Below are 17,452 nucleotides of genomic sequence, written 5' to 3' on the forward strand. Positions count from 1 at the left end.
CGGCTCGAGAACGGCTTGACTGGCATGGGCAATGGCGGTTTTTGTCAAAAATCAGATGAAAATACACGTGTGAAAATCAGGGTCCGGTGTCAGATTGCAAGCTTGCTGCACTTCCAGGTTGGCGTCTGTCAGAATCAACATGGGTGCTTCCAGGTTAGCCCTAGATTCAAATGTTGGAAGTGGACACTTCGGATGGAGGCGACCTAAGCCAGATCAGGTTTAATATCCATTTCAGGGGGCTGTACCCCCACGATCACAGCGGATAAGGTGACGCGATCCCCCGCGAGAAGGTCGTGATAAGAACTTGTATGGATATTATTTGGGGGCACATGTAAATGCGCTTCACTACATTCCAATGGTTTATCGTCATACAATACCTTGAGGATGCAAAGTTGTGAGGACTCACACTTCTTCCAGGCCAAGACTGTGCTGCAACTCCAAACATGCGCCAAGTCAGCATCTCAGCATAGACCTACGGCTTACCTACTCGAAAGGGTAGCGAGCAATCTGCACCAGGGGGGAGACCTCATCCATTTTTCTGAAAGCATTAGCATTCTTCCGCTATCTTGACTGAATCATTCCTGCTTGCCTTTCATGATCCCGGGTATATCTCCAACTGCCTCAATATCGCCACCTCGCCCAAAGTAACCAGAGACCGTTGGTTCCTAAACGTAAGCCACAATCTCTCCCCAAAGCCAAGCCCTTTACCTCATGTCCAGCCACCTTAGTACCGATGTCTCGTGGAATAGTCCTTGGGGCTGACCACCAGACCACGGCCCTTCTTCGCACCCCGATATACCGTCTCGATAATGTCGATGAGCTCCTGCTTGTCTTCCAGCACCCACTTGATCTTGTTGTTGTCACCGGTGCCCAGATCGATCATCATGTGCTTGTTGCGGAAGAAGAACATGAGGGTGCACTCGTCGTAAAGCTCGTACATTGTGTTGAAGTCGGGGACCTTCTCGATGTCGCAAACGTCTAGAGTAGAAAGTCATGGTTAGCATTTGCTTTGCGCCAAAGCCAAAAACAAAAAAACAAACAGAAACGGAGGGAAAGCTTACAGATGACTGCAAAGTTCTTGACCTTGTCGGCGATGCGGTAGAGCACCTCATCTTGTCGCATACACGCACTGCTGCCATCTCTGCCAAACCTGATGACTACCAGGCGCTCTTCTTCGCTAAGGATAGCTTGGTCGACGTGCCAGCCGGTCTCCAAGTGTGGCAGTACGAAACTAGAAGCCGTTGGTTGGTTAGTAACTAACCGACAAAGACACAGGCGGCTAAGGGGCGGGGCTCAACATACGACATTGTGATATATACGGGCTTGTCGCAAAACGGCTCGGTGTAGTATTCGAAATGTAGATAATTTTGTTGATGGCGTAAAATCTGGCGCGCAGGAGTTGATGTAGTTGCTGCGGCAGGATTAGAAAAGAACGAGCAAGTTGAAGTGTGAACTTTCTGGACCGTCGCCTTCTCGAAGGCTGTCGAAAAGCCCCCACCACGTTGCATCAGATTTGCTGACGTAACAGGGCCGGGCCTACCAGCCTTACGGGGCGCACGGTCCACTCGCTCTTTCGCGTCGACGCGTTAATGGTTTTGGGGAGACCCCTCTATTGCCTCGTGAGCAACACCACCATTCAACAAGCCAGCACTTTCCAGCGTTGTCGCGAATCTTTCAATTTCCCAAATATTCTCAAGTCTTGAAAATGACAGTTGAAGCCCCTTCCACAACCCCCGCCGCGCCGGCCGCGGCCCCAGCAGCCACCACCCCGCTAAAAAGACACGAAGAATACCAATACCTCGACCTCGTCCGCGACATCCTCGAAAACGGTGAACTCCGCCGGGACCGGTATGCCCCCTTTCTCACTCCCCTTTCCCACTCATCATCTAACCATCTTCTCTCCAGAACCGGGACAGGCACCTACTCCCTCTTCGCCCCCTCCCCACTCAAGTTCTCCCTCTCCACCCCAACAGGAACCCCCCTCCTCCCCCTCCTAACCACAAAACGCGTCTTTACCCGTGCCATAATCCTCGAACTCCTCTGGTTCATCTCCGGCTCCACCTCCTCCCTCCCCTTGTCCTCCCAAAACGTCAAAATTTGGGACGGCAACGGCTCCCGCGCCTTCCTCGACAGCCTAGGCCTCACCCACCGCGAAGAGGGCGACCTCGGCCCCGTGTACGGCTTCCAGTGGCGCCACTTTGGCGCAGAGTACGTTGACTCCAAAACAGACTACACCGGCCAGGGCGTCGACCAGCTCGCGCGCATCGTCCAGACCCTCAAGACGAACCCGTACGATAGGAGACTGATCCTCTCGGCGTGGAACCCAAAGGACATGAGCCAAATGGTCCTCCCGCCGTGTCACATGTTTGCCCAGTTTTATGTCTCTTATCCTAGGTCGAGGAAAGAGACGGAGGAGGGGAGGGAGGTCAAGGGGCATCTACACTGTCAACTGTACCAGCGGAGTTGTGATATGGGGTTGGGGGTGCCGTTTAATATCGCGAGTTATGCGCTGCTGACGCACATGCTGGCCCATGTGTGTGATTTGGTGCCGGGGAGCTTGACGCACGTGATGGGGGATGCGCATGTGTATTTGAATCATGTTGATGCTCTCAAGACGCAGCTGGAAAGAGAACCGAGGGAGTTCCCAGAGTTGGAGATCAAGAGGGAGAAAGGGGGAAGTATTGATGGGTGGAAGTTGGAAGATTTCGAGATCAAGGGGTATAACCCGCACAAGGTTATCTCGATGGAGATGTCTGTATAGTTCCAAGCTGATTTGGCATCATAGATAAAGTTGCAGGCGACTGGATATTCAACCCAAATAATTAGACGTGTAAAGCAGAGGCGGTATATTCATCTGACACAAAAGTCCATGCTATTTGTTCCTAAAACCCTCTTCCATCGCGGTATCAAACCCTTTCTTCTTACTTGCTATGCACCGGCACCTCCTTGCTCTGCGTAAAGTGCCTCGGCAACCTATTCTCCCCCTCCGCGTACGGGAAACCCGCCTCCTCCCTCGCCATATCATTCACCCACTTCTCATTCCCCTTCAGCCCCCCCTTCCCATGCTTTTCCACGCCCACCTCGTTCCACTTGGCCGCCAAATAAAACCACCCGAGCGCGTTGCCCACGGTCCCGATCTCATCCGACACCCCCGTGGCAGCAGCATGGCTCATCTTCTTCCACAGCTCCTCATCCGTAAAGAGCTCCATCAAGTGCCCCGCCACCGCCTTCCAATCCCCCGGTTGGACCAAAAACCCATTCACCTTGTCCTTGACCTGCAGCGGAATGCCCCCCGTGGCAGTCACAATCACCGGTCTACCCGCATGAAGTGCTTCCGAAACTTTGACCTCGAAACCCTCCCGAGTTGACAACTGCAGCACGATGTGCGCGTTGGCAAGCAGGGTATTGATCAGCTGATCATTCGGATCCAGCCTCATGACGCTCACATCCTTGATCAGGTCAGGGTAGTACGTCTCGAGCTGGCTCATGGTCTGATCATAGATCAGGCTCGCGTCCGGGTCGTCGACGGACCCGTTTCCACAAACCACCAACTGAGGCACATCGGTGAGCCCTTGCTTGTCACACCTGCGACGGAATTCGGCATAGGAGTCAATCACGGTAGGGATGCCCTTCGCAGGGTCAAATCTCGCAACTTGAATGATATACTTCCTCGCTGGCCAGTTCAGCTCCGTCATGCGCTGCGAGTGGCAGGCCACGTTGTAGATGTGGCCGTAGTAACCGCTGTCCCACTTGTTGAGGTGCTTGTTCAGGCCGTCGAGCCAGTCGGTTGTTGCGGGGAGGTAGACGACCTTCTCTCGGGGGACAGTGTGGGGGACAAAGATGGGGATGGGGTGGGAGATGAACATGTCTGCGCCTTGGATGTTGGACCACAAGAAGTCCCAGATGTCGGCTTGGGGCGAGCCGGCCTTGGCGACCAGGTCGCTGCGGATCTGGATGTGGGAGCGGTAGAGGACGGGCCGGTCAGGAGTGGCTTTCTTGATCAGGGGGATGAGGCCGGGCATTTGCGGGTCGTCAATCTAAGACAACGTCAGTAACCGTGGTACTGTAGGAAGAGAAAGAACTCCCCCACGCTCCCGTTGTGGTGGCTGTGGTCAGGTGGACAACCTTAACCAGGGAACGTGCATGATGGAGGGTAGACGTTGGTTCGAGTGAGAGGGAGAAAAAAAGACTCATGGAGAGGAAAGTACAAGGTACCTACAATGACAACATCAGCACCACCGTCCGCGGGCGAGCACAGTGGCCCACCCTCAGAGAACCAGTAACGGTTCGCATTGTCGGTGATCCAGTCAATGATGGACTGCTTCTCCTCGGCCGAGATTCGTTGGTCGGGGTGGCTCACACCCTGGAGAATGTTGTGGATGTTCTTGGTGATACGGAAGACACCAGGACGAGGCTTGGGGACTGTCCAAAAACGTCAGCCTCACAGACTCCTCCGGACAGAGCTCAAGTTGTATCCTCTACTTACCATACCAAGTCAAGTCCACCCCCATGAGACGGGCAAAACGGACCAATGCGTGACGCATCAGAGCCACACCACCACCTTGAGGTGTGGAACTGAAGAAGGCAATCTTGGTCTTGTTCGCGCGGAGCTTCTTTGCATACGTCAACATGGTCTCCCACGTAGCATGGCTGCAAGTGTCCTTGTGGTTCTGGACTGTTGTAAGGTGGGCTCGGAAGCCAGCATCAGTCTGGACAATTCCTCGCCAGCCAACGTGAAGAAGAGGAACAAGAGAGGGGCCGAAGTTCCTATCGGGTCCCATTAGTGTCTGCCGGTTGAGCTCGAGTTGTACGCCAACAACACTCACATGATACACTTCCGCGCCATAGAATCAGCCTGCTCGTCCACCCTCTTCACATCCCAAAACGACTTCTCCTTGTGCTCATCGTCCGGCCGCATCACAATCGGCACAATATCCAGCTCCAGCCACAGCCTCGAGCACAAGCTCGGGCTCATGTACTTGAGCGTCGTGGGCAGACCAGCACCGATAAACTTGGCAAAGTTCTCGTGCTCGTACTTTTCCACTTCGGCAATCACGTAGTCAGCAATCAGATCGGCCCCCATCTTCATGGCGTCGTCCAGCATAATATGCTTGACGGAAAAGTCCACGAGATAGACTGTGTCGTGAATTGCCAGGGCTACAACGGCCGTGTGGTCGTCTGAGAAGACGGCCGAGACACCGAGGTAGAGGGTCTTGTAGAGACAAAAGCCATCATCAGTTTTTATGTACTGTGAAGAGAACAAACAGAGACAGGCAGGCAAAGTGGCTAGCTTACGGTGAGGGCAGGACCAAAGTGACCTTCCTTCTCCACCAATGTGCTCATCTGGCGCTTGCGGTGCACCGAAGTGCCCGTGGAGAACTTGCGTCCCTTTTCGAACGCCATGGCTGCGTTGACAGCGTGTACGACAGGACGAAGACTCTTGTGGTTGTAATGATCGGGATGGGATCGATTATTTGTATGTGTATGATCTGAGCTCTGCTCGTGTGGATTTGCAAACAAAGAACTGGCACGATCAGAGGAAGAAGATTGTTGAGGTTGAGCGAGAGTGGAGGGAGCAACGGGGGAGGACAAAGGGCTTATAGCTCTTTCCTGTTCCTGGATCGCAGCTGGGGACGAGGCCAGTTGACGGGCAAAGCGGGGGGACCCAGACCCGTTCTGGGCTTGGGATGGCGAGGATGGGACGACGGTTGGCGCTGGGAAGCTGTCGGTGTTCTCGTTATGGTGGCGGGAAGCAAGGGTGGTCGACGGTGAGGAGGGGCGCTGATCCTGATCCATTGTTCAAGAAAATCGGGAAAAAACAGCTGTCGAGCTTGCTATGGACGCGGGGGAGGTCCTCGCGAGGCGGTGACGCAGGTATTCGTCTTGCAGCTGCAGCCAGGCGGGTCCAGTGGGATGCTGCGATGCAGTGGTCTGCTGCTCTCTGCTCTGGTACCGTGGTACCTGAGGTACTTGGTAATGTGAGGCGGGGTAGGAACAATGAGCTCAGCTCGTGCAAGCGTAAGACGATGGGGGACGTCCGCCGAGGAGTATGTTCGTTGTCGAGTCAGGTTCGATGTCAGGTCAGTGCTTCCCGAGGGACTTCTCTTGGGTCCAGACTGCCGGGAATTGGTGGTGTCACCTGCGAGATTGTCAATTTCACGATCCAAAACCTGGTTGATCTGTGTGCCTCGAATGGGCGAGAACGACAATGGCGATATCTCGTCGTTCCATGAAGCTCTTCTCACTTTTTGCCCCCTGCCTTGTGCCACCCTTGACGTGGGACACACGGTGCTTGATCCCCGCGCCACAGCATGCCGCCCATCTCGCTGCCGGAGGGCTCACAAGATACGCAGTCTGTAGATGGCCCTGGCAGGGCAGGAATGCATCTCGTGCTTGGGGTCACGGCGGGGTTGGCTTGGAGCCCACAGAGGTCATTGGACGAAAGCTACCACACCTGCACAATACATGAAAGTGCAGGTGGTAAAGTCGGTGAGAATGTCCATCACCAAGCCATGGCTGTGATAACTGTGGTTCGGGGCTTCTCTCGAAAACAAAAAGAGTTGCCCTGGTCCGGCTACGGCCCGCGACCTGTCGGCTCGGACACGGTGACAGCTCAGAACGAGACTATCGACTCCATGCGCGAGTCTGAAACGGGCACGTACAGCAAGGTGTAGGAGCGAGAAAATGGAATAGTGCAGGAACTTACAGCAGAAATTCTTTTCTTTTTCTTTGCGTAACGGTCTCGCTGAATAGCAACAGCTTGTCTGAGACCGGCTTCCGAAGAATCTGATCTGGACGGTGTACGGGTTGCTGAGAATTTCTCTTCTACTTACTGTCAGATCATCTGAAGAATCAATTTGAGATGGAATGATCTCAGGAAATTATCCGTCAGCATTCCCAAAGTTTTGAGACGAACCTTTCTCTTCTATCACGACGTCTTGGAAGTGGTGACGTCTTGGTTACAGTGTCCGTTGTAACCGCTGTTAGCGGGCTTCTAGTGTTGGAGATGTCGTGCGGCTAGCGGGGCAGTTCACAGGGGCCTAAGCTAGAGGTGTTGACAAGGGGGTGATTGGATGCGGGGTTATGAGGTTGTGAGTCTGCAGGTGGAATGAATTGGATGGTGGTGAGGGATAGGTGATGTGAGACCAACAGATCGAATGAGCTGTTTAGGTAGATAATTGAGCTATGAGTAATGAGCTATTGATGTGTTGGCAAACATCACACTCAGTCGTGGGTTGATGACTTATACATCAGCTTCAACTGCTTGATGGGCCACTTCAACGAGATCATACGATGGCTGGCTATGCTGAGGGCAGAAAATACCCCACGACTGCTCGGCTATCATGCAACTGGGAACGTCTTGGAACATGTCGTTGATCGAGATCTTGGGCTTGGTCAGCGGCTCTGGTGCCCGTATTGGCCCTGAAGGTGGGCCTCTGCAGGAACTATTTCTCAGAGTAACATGTGGTTTGGCGGCAGTGCCGGGCAGTCAGGTCATCACCAGGTATTCACATGTGGACCGTATCGACCAGTTCGGTGCTTGCTTGCTGCCAACAAGCTTGGAAGGGAGAGAGAAGGACTCATATCCCAGGATTTCGTGCAAGTCCCTGCACTCAATATGGTAACCTATACGATGACTTACTTATACGATCGGAGAGAGCGGAAGAGGCAAAAGTATGCCAACCCAATGAGTACGAGAGGAGCTTGAACAACTCAACCATTACCAAATATGAACAACAATAAGGATAATCCGTACTCCGTGCTGTATCCTCTGAGGATGTCCCAACTGTCGTCCACAATAGCCTTAGCATGGCGGGGAAGAGGGGCACCGATGATCCGAGTCCCATGGAAGGGTGCGGGGCAAAACGGGGAAGCGACGAGTGCCCCACTCGGCTTCTGAAGCCAAGTGCTTGGTGACCATAAATTGCACACTGCACGGGCCAAGCCGCCCAAGGATGGCCTGTCAACATTCGACGATGCTCCTTCAACACACCCCCCGTGACACCACGACACCATCTTTGTTTTACTGTGTCACCCCAGGGCGGTATTTGTTGAGACGGCGGTGTCACGTCCCGACGAGACATTTTCAGCCTCCACACATCACGGGACCCTGAAAGCTTTTCTCGTCCACATCTTCCAAAGACATGGTCGGATTTTGGGTCGGTGCCGGTCGACCGAGCCGAATCGAATCCTACAGAACATTTGACATTGATCGATGATCAGTGTAGAGGCTGGACTAACAGGTAAGACGTCAATGGTATTCAATAAAAGAACCCCCATCCTACATACGCAATACGCTCTCATTTACATAATACACATTTCTTCTGCCTCCTTCTCCCGCTCCTTTAGTCATATCTCTTGGCAACCGTCTTCCAGTTGATGATGTTCCAGATGGCATCAAAGTACTCGGCCTTGCGGTTCTCATACTGGAGGTAGTACGCGTGCTCCCAGGCGTCAATGCCCAGAAGAGGCACAAAGGCGCCGGTAACGGGATCCTGGTTGGCGCGGGTGACGATGCTCAGAGTGTCGCTCTCCTTGTCCTTGACGAGCCACGCCCAGCCGCTGCCCTGGATGCCAGCCAGAGTGGTGTTCATCTGCTTTCGGAAGTCCTCAAAGCTGCCAAAGTCGTCCTCAATGGCTTGCTGCATCACACGAACACACGTTAGCACAAGCTCTAAAACTCTTGCTCGGGCCCAACGTACCTTGAGGTCTCCCTTAGGCTCACCGCCGCCCTCCCTGCTGGCAGGGGCAAGGTTCTCCCAGAAAAGAGAGTGGTTGACGTGACCACCACCGTGGAAGTTGAGAAGAGGCGCAATCGAGGCAGCCTTGGTGAAGTCACCCTTCTCCTCGGCCTTTGCGATATTTTCCAGCGCCGTGTTAAGGCCGGTCACATATGTTTGGTGGTGCTTCTTGTGGTGGAGCTCCATGATCTTGGAGGAGATGTAAGGCTCGAGCGCATTGTAGTCATCTGTAACCAGCACGGGTAAGTACAATGCCTTATCATGGTAAGTTGTAGCTAGCTAGTGGCGTCAACTGCGACAGATTGTGGCAGCGGCGTGGCTGCCGTGTGAGAGTAGCCCCATAGAGGGCAACCAATTTAACCTCTTGACTGTTCAACACTTACACGGAAGATCTGGGAGAGTGGCCTTGCCGCGAACGAAACTGGTGCTGGCGAGAGCAGCAGCAGGCTTGACAGCCGAAGCCCGGAGAGCTCCACGGAGCGCGGGGACGGTGCGAAGAAGAGTGGAAGACATTGTGATGGTGATGGTTGTGTTTGCTGTTAAGATAGGGGGTCAATTGAGTGTCTCGCGGTTTAGAGTTTGGAGGCGTGCCGTAAACATACCCTTTGAGTTCAAATGATGCAGACTTGGGACGTCAAACTTGTTCGGGTCTGGTCTCAGGAGGGAACCTCGATGGAAGCTTCGGTTACTATCAGTCACAATTCCGTCATTGCCCCACTTCAAGCTACCCCAGTTTCGGCTGTATGAACTGTTGTCTGGGCCACCAGCTGGCACGAGCGTGGCTGACCTAACAGAGGCGCACTGCCCCTCCAGGATGTTTCGCGTCCTCTCGAAGCCCAAAATTCAGGGACCAGTCGAGGCTTGACTTGCGGTTGGAGTTTCTTTCATTCTTTGCATTGGATCGCCTCACTACCGCGTCGTCATTATGTCTTACTACGACATTGACTCTATTCTCACCGACGCAGAGGTACCAGACTGGTCTCCTCCGAACCTTCCCTCTGTCACTAACCGGCACCTTGATGGCCACAGAAAATCCCATGTACCTTCCAGCTCGACATTCCTGACCTAGGCTACCTTGACAACACCCCGAATCAACCCCTCAAAGCCGGAACAAAAGTTAACCTCCCACTATGGCTCGCCGAAATGCTTGTCATCGCCAACACCGGCGGTCCCGATAACAAGACCTTTGTCACGTTCGACCTCCCCCGAGCTCTCGGAAACGACGTCATTCAAGCCCTCAAAGCCGACCCTCGAGCCGTCCCATTACGCGACCAGAGCGCCCATTTTTACGGGCTTGCAACACACATGATGGATCTATCTGAGGAACAAGAGCTGGGGAGTGTCCTGCGCAAGACGTTCGTCACTCGCGCTGCCGAGATCTCATTACATGCTCGCAAGGTTGGAGGCGTCAGCACTAAAGGGAAAGGGAAAGAGGAGGGGAGTAATCTTGGGATTGGTGGTGCTGGTGAGGAGTTCCTCAGAGGGCTGGACGAGTGGGAGAGGAAGCTCTTCCGCAAGGCGCACGACGGCGCCAAGTCTGGGAAGGAGTGGATGGACAGTATCAAGAAGAACTGAGGGACTGGGGAGCATCTCTTGAAGCAAGAGCTGGAGGAAGCCAACCCACGCCCTCGCCATCCCTTCAATTCCCAAGATCGCCACCGCCGACGAAACGAAGAAATTACAATATGGCCAGCGCCTGTTGTGGGATCAGCCCGTACGAACAGCTGTACCAAAACCTTACTTGATGGCATGGGTTCATGCTTTAATTTTTGGGCTGGCTGGTCGTGGACACGCCGGTCCACATTGGACCTCGGGGAACCATTTGTTGAAATCCAAATTCGACGCGACAAACCAAGGATGGCGCAGAGAACTGTATAATAACCTTAAACCGGACCGATGGACACCTAGTTCAATCGGTAATCGGCGCAAGATCAACTGATATTGCCTTCTTCGATTCCAGATACGGAACAACTGGGAATTACGGTGCGCAGGCGTCAAAATGTGGAATAGGTATGATAGACCATATCGCACGGCACAGCGTTGCCGGTGTAGGGCTCATTCTGTGGCAAGACAGCACACATATATTATGCACAATACAGGAGAACATTAAACCATCAAATCTGTGTAGTTTGACACTATCTTGATGTATCGTCTCAGTTTGCGAGCACTCCTCAGCTGTCAGGGTTTTGCCATCCTTTTTGAGCTGGGGTTGGTGGTGGCAATCATGGACGCAAGCTCCACAATAACATATCAACAAAGCACCAGCCCGGCTAGCGCAATGGTAGCGCGTAAGACTTCTAATCTTAAGGCTGTGGGTTCGAGTCCCACGTCGGGTGCAAAACGAGTTGACCCAAGACTTGGTCAGCCTGCATTCCATTTCAACCCCGCTTTTTTTGGGGATATTGTAGATTTCTAATTACTTTTCCCATTCTACTATCTCTTCCTATGATGATGGCTGCCCTGGAGATGGCGAGACACTCCTACTAAGACTCCTCGCTCTTCCGATAAGCTTCGATACACCCAGCGACGATGTCTTTTTCTTGAGGACGTAGATTTTGGGCATGCAGGCTACGAAGCCGCTTCCGGAGGGAGGATTGGGAGATGGGAGGGCGAAAGGGTAGATGGTGTAGTTGTCTGAGAGCCAGTGGTGGACCGAGTAGAAATCGCTTTTTCCCCACGGGATGTGTTGTTAGTATCTTGGTGCGGATTGGCGACTGATGATAGGTGCACCAAGTGTCTTTTTTTCACAGGGACAAGATATGTAGGGGGGGAACTTACGTCCATCTACTGGGTGTCTCTGGCAGGTTTGAGTCCGCTCCGTCTGGCCAGAAGGAGAACTCTTTTACGATGATACCTGGTCTGACGTCGAGCTCTTGGATGAGTTTCAGAAGGGTGTTGTTGAGGGTTGTGTCGAACAGGAGGGTGTGGGAGTTGATTTTGAGGATTCCTCTGTCGATGTACTCGTGGGGGGATTGAAAGTCGGGGAGGAGAAAGGTGCGGTGCTCGAGCTGAGTGTGGTTGTCTGGTTTTTTGCGGAGGACGCGGGACATGTCTTCGAAGAAGTAGGATTGGCGGTTGATGTTGTTGTACTGGAACTGTGGGTGGATTATACTGTTGTTGGGTGGAGGGTCGATGGAGGGGGCCTTGCTGGAGGAGCTTTGGGACGGGGGTTTCTTCTCAATGGGGGATAACTTGGGTTTTTGGGCTTTGTGGGAGACGGCTCGGGTGAAGTGGAGGAGGTTGGTGATGGAGATGTTGGATTGTTTGAGGTAATACTTGAAAGGACCGCCGGGCTCGCCCATTTGCTCAAGGATGTGTCCTGCTAGGGGTCCTGTGTAGAAGATATGTTCGGCGGTGAGGATACGGCGCATTATTTGGTAGTAGCCCGGTTCGTTCAAGGGGTTGGGCTCCTTGAGGTCGTCTCTTCTGTAAATCTTGCGCTCTGTGAGCCCGGGTGGCAGTGAGTCGATAGTGTGACATATTCTAGACCGATTTCAGTAACGTGTTCGACCTCACAGAGCAGCTCTGGACCTACGTCGCGTTGTCAACCATGGCCCAATCTTGGCGTTTACTAGTGATGATGTTGTATGCGGCTTGAATATGAGGAGGTACTTCGAGATAATTTTGAACAAGGTAGTCAGCCCTTCTGACAACCTCGTTCCTCCGAGCAAAGCCCGGGTGAGTGTCGAGTTCTCCAGGCTCGATGGGTTTTGCACGTGGTTGCGACATTTCGATGCTTGTGTCGGTGAGGTGGGTGAGGAGCAGCGACTGAGGCCGTAGAGAGAGGTTATATGTGAATATGGGGTTCGTCAAGTGTGGGAGGTATTGCTCCCGGTAGATTGGTCCAGACAGGTTGCTCCCAGGGCTTCGGCCCTGAGGCCCACAAATCAGTCTTGATAGTTATAGATAGGTGTTTGCTCTCTGGAGCTGTTTATTTGAGTATCTCTGAATATCATTAGCTTTGACACATCTCTGCGGACGCCCGACATCACGTGGGGATCTTCTTTGTTACCCAAAGCTTCGTTGTTGACACGAACAACTGCGGGCGGTCTGTTGGTTTCATTTTGCGGGCAGCATCGTGATGAATTTTGAGACACGAGACATACAGACGTGCCATACGTGTGAATTGTATGGGTTCGAGATGGTGAATGGAGTCCAGACGGGTGCTTTGGCCCTTTCGCCACTCGGCTCCAAACGCTAACTTTTGGTGGGAGGCATCCCGAGAGGGCAGTGCAAATTACGTATCACAGACCGCCGTCCGGAACCAGCTCAGGGGTCCAGGGGCAAAACCATCGCGTTCTCAAGCTAGGAGAGCATTGTCGTGGAGCTCACTCATAAATGATTGATGGTGTTGAGAAAAGATATTCTGCCTCACAATACAGCTCCCACACCACGAAGTCCAGTCAACGTCTGTCAATCACTGCGCACAAGTGCGAGCTATCCCCAACCTATTTGATGCGCACTGTAACCCTTTATCACAGTCGTTTCACTTTACCCAGCCAAGTCTAGCCACTCAGGCTTATGAGTTCCGGAGCTATCGTACGTCTCCAACGACCTGGCGAAAACGAGGCATGTGAAAAGAAGATTGGAGAACAGCGATATCCCCTGGCACCACACCCAGCCACCGAGACATTCAGTAGAGATTGTTCAAGGTAGATAAAACCACAAGTAAAGAGTCTATGTGCCAAGAAGAGTTGGCAAGAACACATACCCGCAGTAGCCTTCGTAAGAGTCGTGGATAATACACCAGAGGATTACCTTCCCAGGACCTGTCCCTGCAAGCCAGATCAGTGCAGCTTGTCGGACACGGAAAATGAAACTTGTTTTCCGTCTTACACTGGCTGTCCTCTGGAAGGATGCAGGGTTGGTGGTTGATCCCCAATCGGTGATGATCATCCAAGGTCCAACCTTGTCACCTAACCATTCTCCAATTTCCGGATCAAGTACAATGTGATAAATGAACCAGATGCAGATATAGCCAAGTTTTCTCGGCCATGCCAGGGGGCCAGATGGAAAGAGCGCCGAGAACAGGGATCATCAGTGTCGAGATGGCGCGTTGGAGAGCTTTCTCATGCAGCAAGTCCTCTATCTGTACTGTGCGACGTATGGGGTTTTCGGACAGGCTTAGGTAGACTTCGTGGTTCCGATAGGCGAGCAAAACGAGGACTTGTACTGCTACCCATCCTATAGACAAACACCAAGCGGCAGTTTGAAATCCGAGTGGTATTGTGACAAAGACTAGTTTGATGATGACGAGAAGACAGCAATGGTGCCGAGAATCTTGACGATCAACTCGACATAGGATTCGTTCCCCCTCAGACTCTCCCTGGCGCTGTCAATAGACCTGAGACTCCTACGGCCGAGTTGGTCATCTTCTGATAAATTTAAATTTCGATGTCCATGAATATCTCGTGTCGAGGCACGGTCGGTGATATCAAGGCTGCTGGCGGGTGACACTTCGTCAGAGTAGGGGACATCTCCTAGCAGGGGTGATCTTGCTTCGTCGTCGTCGTCGTCATGTCCCTGGGCATCCGGGTTTTCGGACCAGCGGTTGGAACTCCGGCGCTTCCACCAAGAATTAGTTGGAGTTGGGTTCACCAATTTCCAGTATGCCGGGAGGCTGCCGCGACTTCGTAGAAGTAGCACAGCTGTGGCAGTCATCCGTAGCTTACCCTGGAGCCCCAATCCAAGATCAGCTCTTGTCAACCCAAGACAACGGATGGTCGGCCAGATGCATTGTGACAATGCGAAGATGATGAGGTTTCGTGTCGGCGTGTTGGCATTCGTGGCTTGGGTGGAGTTGGCTGTCTCCGAAAAGCGCTGAAAGTGGCCACCAGCGAGAGCGAGCCCAGCCTTGGGACCGGCATTGTCGCTAGTTCCTTAGGCACCCAGGCAGAGTCGTTTTGACCAAAAGAGTTTAAGTTGGCAAAGGAATCTGTAGGTATTCTTGAACCGTGATATAGCTATATAGGTCGGTACCCGATACTTTAGGTACTTGAGTCAAAATGGCTCCTATCAATAGCAAACCTGAGAAATCGAACCCATTCCAGCCATCATTGTAGTTGCGGTCCGTCACCAAACACAGATTCAATCTGATCTTGCTCCAACACAGCATCAAGCTTCGCCTTCTCCTCAATAGCTGCGGTTTCCGCAGGAGCAACAACAACCTCCGGCTCCTCGGTGCCTTTGTTGTCCGCGCCAGCAACTGCCTCAGCCTTCATTCGGCCAAATCGCGACCCAAACGTCCTCCGCCTTTGGATCCGCGATCTCACAGGACCTAACCCAGGTTAGCCATATTATTCCTGCACGCCATACGTCGCGCCAGTTGACTTACCCTTGACAGGTTCACGGCCTTCGGCTCCCCTCCTCGAGTTCATTCCTCCACAGTTCGGCGCAGAAATCGGCACCAACGACTGCGGAAACGGATCCAACGGACCCCAGATATTCCCATTCTCGTCCCTCCCAACACCCTTGGTCAAGAACTCCATCTCCCGAAACTCAAACGGCACGCCGTTGGCGAACAACCCCGGGATGTCCATCTCGGTCTGAACCCACACGTTCACAGGTTGGATGTAGCTCCCTGCCAGAATTCCGTTCCTGGTTCTCCGGGTGATGGGGACACCGTCAATCTCAGCTACGGCACGATACTCCCTTGTGTAGCCAAACAGGATCTCATTGCGGTACTCGAACTTGTTCTGGAAGTTACGTCCACCGCGAAGACCGACGCCGGCGATCATGCGTTCTGTTGTCTCGCCTGTGCAGGGGTTTACGTCGAGTGCGTAGAGGGTTACCGAGGTGCGGGGGTTGGAGGAGAAGCCGATGAACTTGGGGGGGTTTAGCACCGGTATGGTTGTTTTGGGGGAGGGCAGGGCAGGGGGCTTACTCTGGAGTCAGCGATTTCAGCTGCCGGGCTGGGACTGAAGATACCGAGGAGAGCGAGCTCCATGCGGATGTAGACAATGTCATCGCCAGTGGTGATCTGAACGTTTTGGGCGACGATGCTGAAGGCGATGACTTCGTCGCCGCGCCGGAAGCCACTGAAGGTGATGAGATCGCCCGGGAGGAAGGGGGCCATGACCAATGGGTCGGGGGCGCGACTAAGGGTGACAGTCAGAACGCTGAGTTGACCACGATGTTGAGGATCGCTTACAAGATTCCGGGACGGCCAGTAGGCCGATTGCTCAACGGACACAAGGGATCAGAACCGTTGCGGGGGATACACATAGGAAATCCTGAAAACGCAGTGATGCTGGGACTTTGATCATCCGCCGTCATGAACGGCGCACCGTCATACCCAACAGAGAAGACACCGTTGGGATCGCTGATGCGGACGGTAGGTCCGTTCTCGATCTTCATGCTACCATCAGTGTAATTGAGCGACTCGATGAAGCCGAAGCTGAGGCCCTCGAAGAACTCGGTGATGACCACCTGACCGACACGGGGTTCTCCCTCGATAGTGTTGCCCATGACCTGTAACAGGTATTAGCCAGCCGCTAACTTGGAGTCGACAGCAAGCGGGGGCTGTTTACCAAGGTCTCAAACCCAATGAAGTCTGACTTGCTCGCAACAAAGTCTCTCCACGGCACCCACGCGGCAGGAAACTGGACCAATAGGTTTCTGGGGATATTCAAAACGAAGCCGTTGACGGTGATTGTACCGCCGGCGTTGTAGGATGTGTCATTGGCGGTGACGGTTGCGTCTTCGAACGCTCCCTGTACCCAGATTGGAGAGTCATCTCGGAGGACCTGGGCGAGGACACAAGAGAGGAACAAAGAGAAAAAGAGAAAAGAGAGGATCGAGGTGAAGATGTGACACCTCATGTTGGAAGTGTTGCTGAGCGAGTCAAAGACGGATATGGGTACCTGACATAGAGCCAGCACAAGCCTCTGTTGAGGCTCATGTCTTATATAGGCTCTTCTCTGCGACGGCTCAGTCATCACAGTCATAGCCCATGTTTCTTCTCAGTGGCAGCTCAAATCTGTCAAGGCATGACTCTCTGGCTCACTTCTTCGTGACTCGGGGGCAAATATTTCACCTCGGCTCGACCTGCCCATCGGCTTGGTCAGCAAGGTAGAAGCGAGCTATAGACAATATTCTGAGATGAACTCATCCATCAGGAGAGTCTAGAGTCTGTGGCCTTGTGTCAATAGGATCCATGAGAATACAACATAACAAACATGTAGGTTCCTGTTAAGCGAGCAGATGCCGACTATCACAGAGCCAAGGCCAGTCTAACATCATGTGCCGCTTCCTTTGCAGCTTTATTCCCCACCATCAGAGATTCGCTAAATCTTTCTTCCCGACATTAATCCTTCAGTTATTAGGACAGATCTCGCACCTCCACCATTTCAGGTAGAACTGATAGGTAATTTCCTCCGTCTCGTCCCGGCTGAGATTCCTGCTTGGAGATGGCAAAGGCTCCTGCAACAGTCTACATTGTCTTGGGTGTAACCCGACAGAAAAAGAAAGGTTCAACGTACAACCGATGATATCCAGAGTAGGTAAGGGGCAAAACGGGGGGGCTCATTAACAGTCCAAGAGCGGGCCGTCGCGTGGGAAGGAATAGGGGTCACGCCCATTCGGTTTCTTCCCGATGACGTGCTGGGGTGTTGTGAGACGCCGCTCTCTGCCGAGTTTGGCTGCTGGAGGGTGCCCATATCGGCATCGAGGAACGACCTGCATGGGACTATCGGGTATTTTAATTTGCTCAG

The 17,452-nt window shown here is 53.1% G+C and overlaps 7 protein-coding genes and 1 non-coding gene across 8 annotated transcripts; 3 read left to right on the plus strand and 5 right to left on the minus strand.

Annotated features, from left to right (window-relative positions):
- Positions 1 to 272: 272 nt before the first annotated feature.
- DIM1_2 (Dimethyladenosine transferase) lies at positions 273 to 1,459 on the minus strand. The gene is made up of 3 exons (XM_062890597.1): positions 1,303 to 1,459; positions 1,062 to 1,231; positions 273 to 978 (listed from the first exon to the last, which is right to left on the minus strand). Exons 1-3 carry the CDS (start codon positions 1,305 to 1,307, stop codon positions 725 to 727), a joined length of 429 nt encoding a protein of 142 aa, XP_062741574.1. The 5' UTR covers positions 1,308 to 1,459; the 3' UTR covers positions 273 to 724.
- TMP1 (Thymidylate synthase) lies at positions 1,392 to 2,886 on the plus strand. The gene is made up of 3 exons (XM_062890596.1): positions 1,392 to 1,446; positions 1,544 to 1,848; positions 1,906 to 2,886. The coding sequence occupies exons 2-3, from the start codon at positions 1,706 to 1,708 to the stop codon at positions 2,759 to 2,761; spliced, it is 999 nt and encodes a 332-aa protein (XP_062741575.1). The 5' UTR covers positions 1,392 to 1,446; positions 1,544 to 1,705; the 3' UTR covers positions 2,762 to 2,886.
- On the minus strand, positions 2,805 to 7,181 carry QC762_501750 (uncharacterized protein). Its single transcript, XM_062890595.1, has 5 exons — positions 5,296 to 7,181; positions 4,827 to 5,212; positions 4,487 to 4,767; positions 4,220 to 4,422; positions 2,805 to 4,037 (listed from the first exon to the last, which is right to left on the minus strand). The coding sequence occupies exons 1-5, from the start codon at positions 5,794 to 5,796 to the stop codon at positions 2,922 to 2,924; spliced, it is 2,487 nt and encodes an 828-aa protein (XP_062741576.1). The 5' UTR covers positions 5,797 to 7,181; the 3' UTR covers positions 2,805 to 2,921.
- Positions 7,182 to 8,180: 999 nt separating this feature from the next.
- SOD2_2 (Superoxide dismutase [Mn], mitochondrial) lies at positions 8,181 to 9,439 on the minus strand. Its single transcript, XM_062890594.1, has 3 exons — positions 9,125 to 9,439; positions 8,703 to 8,968; positions 8,181 to 8,642 (listed from the first exon to the last, which is right to left on the minus strand). The coding sequence occupies exons 1-3, from the start codon at positions 9,252 to 9,254 to the stop codon at positions 8,346 to 8,348; spliced, it is 693 nt and encodes a 230-aa protein (XP_062741577.1). The 5' UTR covers positions 9,255 to 9,439; the 3' UTR covers positions 8,181 to 8,345.
- Positions 9,440 to 9,552: 113 nt separating this feature from the next.
- PSF3 (DNA replication protein) lies at positions 9,553 to 10,846 on the plus strand. Its single transcript, XM_062890593.1, has 2 exons — positions 9,553 to 9,708; positions 9,771 to 10,846. Exons 1-2 carry the CDS (start codon positions 9,667 to 9,669, stop codon positions 10,314 to 10,316), a joined length of 588 nt encoding a protein of 195 aa, XP_062741578.1. The 5' UTR covers positions 9,553 to 9,666; the 3' UTR covers positions 10,317 to 10,846.
- A 159-nt stretch (positions 10,847 to 11,005) lies between these two features.
- Positions 11,006 to 11,077, plus strand: QC762_0074840. The gene has a single exon. It is a non-coding gene; the product is annotated as a tRNA-Arg (tRNA).
- Positions 11,078 to 11,105: 28 nt separating this feature from the next.
- Positions 11,106 to 12,470, minus strand: QC762_501725 (uncharacterized protein; the record flags this gene model as incomplete). The annotated part of the gene is made up of 3 exons (XM_062890592.1): positions 11,106 to 11,407; positions 11,520 to 12,224; positions 12,277 to 12,470. 3 exons carry the CDS (start codon positions 12,468 to 12,470, stop codon positions 11,185 to 11,187), a joined length of 1,122 nt encoding a protein of 373 aa, XP_062741579.1. The 3' UTR covers positions 11,106 to 11,184.
- Positions 12,471 to 14,652: 2,182 nt separating this feature from the next.
- QC762_501720 (uncharacterized protein) lies at positions 14,653 to 16,858 on the minus strand. Its single transcript, XM_062890591.1, has 5 exons — positions 16,271 to 16,858; positions 15,892 to 16,211; positions 15,625 to 15,838; positions 15,076 to 15,565; positions 14,653 to 15,018 (listed from the first exon to the last, which is right to left on the minus strand). The coding sequence occupies exons 1-5, from the start codon at positions 16,685 to 16,687 to the stop codon at positions 14,795 to 14,797; spliced, it is 1,665 nt and encodes a 554-aa protein (XP_062741580.1). The 5' UTR covers positions 16,688 to 16,858; the 3' UTR covers positions 14,653 to 14,794.
- Positions 16,859 to 17,452: the final 594 nt, after the last annotated feature.

Source organism: Podospora pseudocomata, chromosome 5, assembly GCF_035222375.1.
Source record: "Podospora pseudocomata strain CBS 415.72m chromosome 5, whole genome shotgun sequence".
NCBI lineage: Eukaryota > Fungi > Ascomycota > Sordariomycetes > Sordariales > Podosporaceae > Podospora > Podospora pseudocomata.

Excerpts from the sequence above, each read along its gene's own strand:
- DIM1_2 (XM_062890597.1), bottom strand. Across the intron at positions 979-1,061 it reads CAAGAACTTTGCAGTCATCT|ACGTTTGCGACATCGAGAAG; the intron begins GTAAGCTTTCCC and ends TTTCTACTCTAG.
- TMP1 (XM_062890596.1), top strand. The coding sequence starts at position 1,706 with ATGACAGTTGAAGCCCCTTCCACAACCCCCGCCGCGCCGGCCGCGGCC. Across the intron at positions 1,849-1,905 it reads GGTGAACTCCGCCGGGACCG|AACCGGGACAGGCACCTACT; the intron begins GTATGCCCCCTT and ends TCTTCTCTCCAG.
- QC762_501750 (XM_062890595.1), bottom strand. The coding sequence starts at position 5,796 with ATGGATCAGGATCAGCGCCCCTCCTCACCGTCGACCACCCTTGCTTCC. Across the intron at positions 4,423-4,486 it reads GGTGGACTTGACTTGGTATG|TCCCCAAGCCTCGTCCTGGT; the intron begins GTAAGTAGAGGA and ends GTTTTTGGACAG. Across the intron at positions 4,038-4,219 it reads GTGGTGCTGATGTTGTCATT|ATTGACGACCCGCAAATGCC; the intron begins GTAGGTACCTTG and ends ACGTTGTCTTAG.
- SOD2_2 (XM_062890594.1), bottom strand. The coding sequence starts at position 9,254 with ATGTCTTCCACTCTTCTTCGCACCGTCCCCGCGCTCCGTGGAGCTCTC. Across the intron at positions 8,969-9,124 it reads CACTCTCCCAGATCTTCCGT|ATGACTACAATGCGCTCGAG; the intron begins GTAAGTGTTGAA and ends TGCTGGTTACAG. Across the intron at positions 8,643-8,702 it reads AGCCTAAGGGAGACCTCAAG|CAAGCCATTGAGGACGACTT; the intron begins GTACGTTGGGCC and ends CGTGTGATGCAG.
- PSF3 (XM_062890593.1), top strand. The coding sequence starts at position 9,667 with ATGTCTTACTACGACATTGACTCTATTCTCACCGACGCAGAG. Across the intron at positions 9,709-9,770 it reads CTATTCTCACCGACGCAGAG|AAAATCCCATGTACCTTCCA; the intron begins GTACCAGACTGG and ends TGATGGCCACAG.
- QC762_501720 (XM_062890591.1), bottom strand. The coding sequence starts at position 16,687 with ATGACTGTGATGACTGAGCCGTCGCAGAGAAGAGCCTATATAAGACAT. Across the intron at positions 15,839-15,891 it reads ACTGGCCGTCCCGGAATCTT|TCGCGCCCCCGACCCATTGG; the intron begins GTAAGCGATCCT and ends TGTCACCCTTAG. Across the intron at positions 15,566-15,624 it reads CTGAAATCGCTGACTCCAGA|TTCATCGGCTTCTCCTCCAA; the intron begins GTAAGCCCCCTG and ends AACCCCCCCAAG.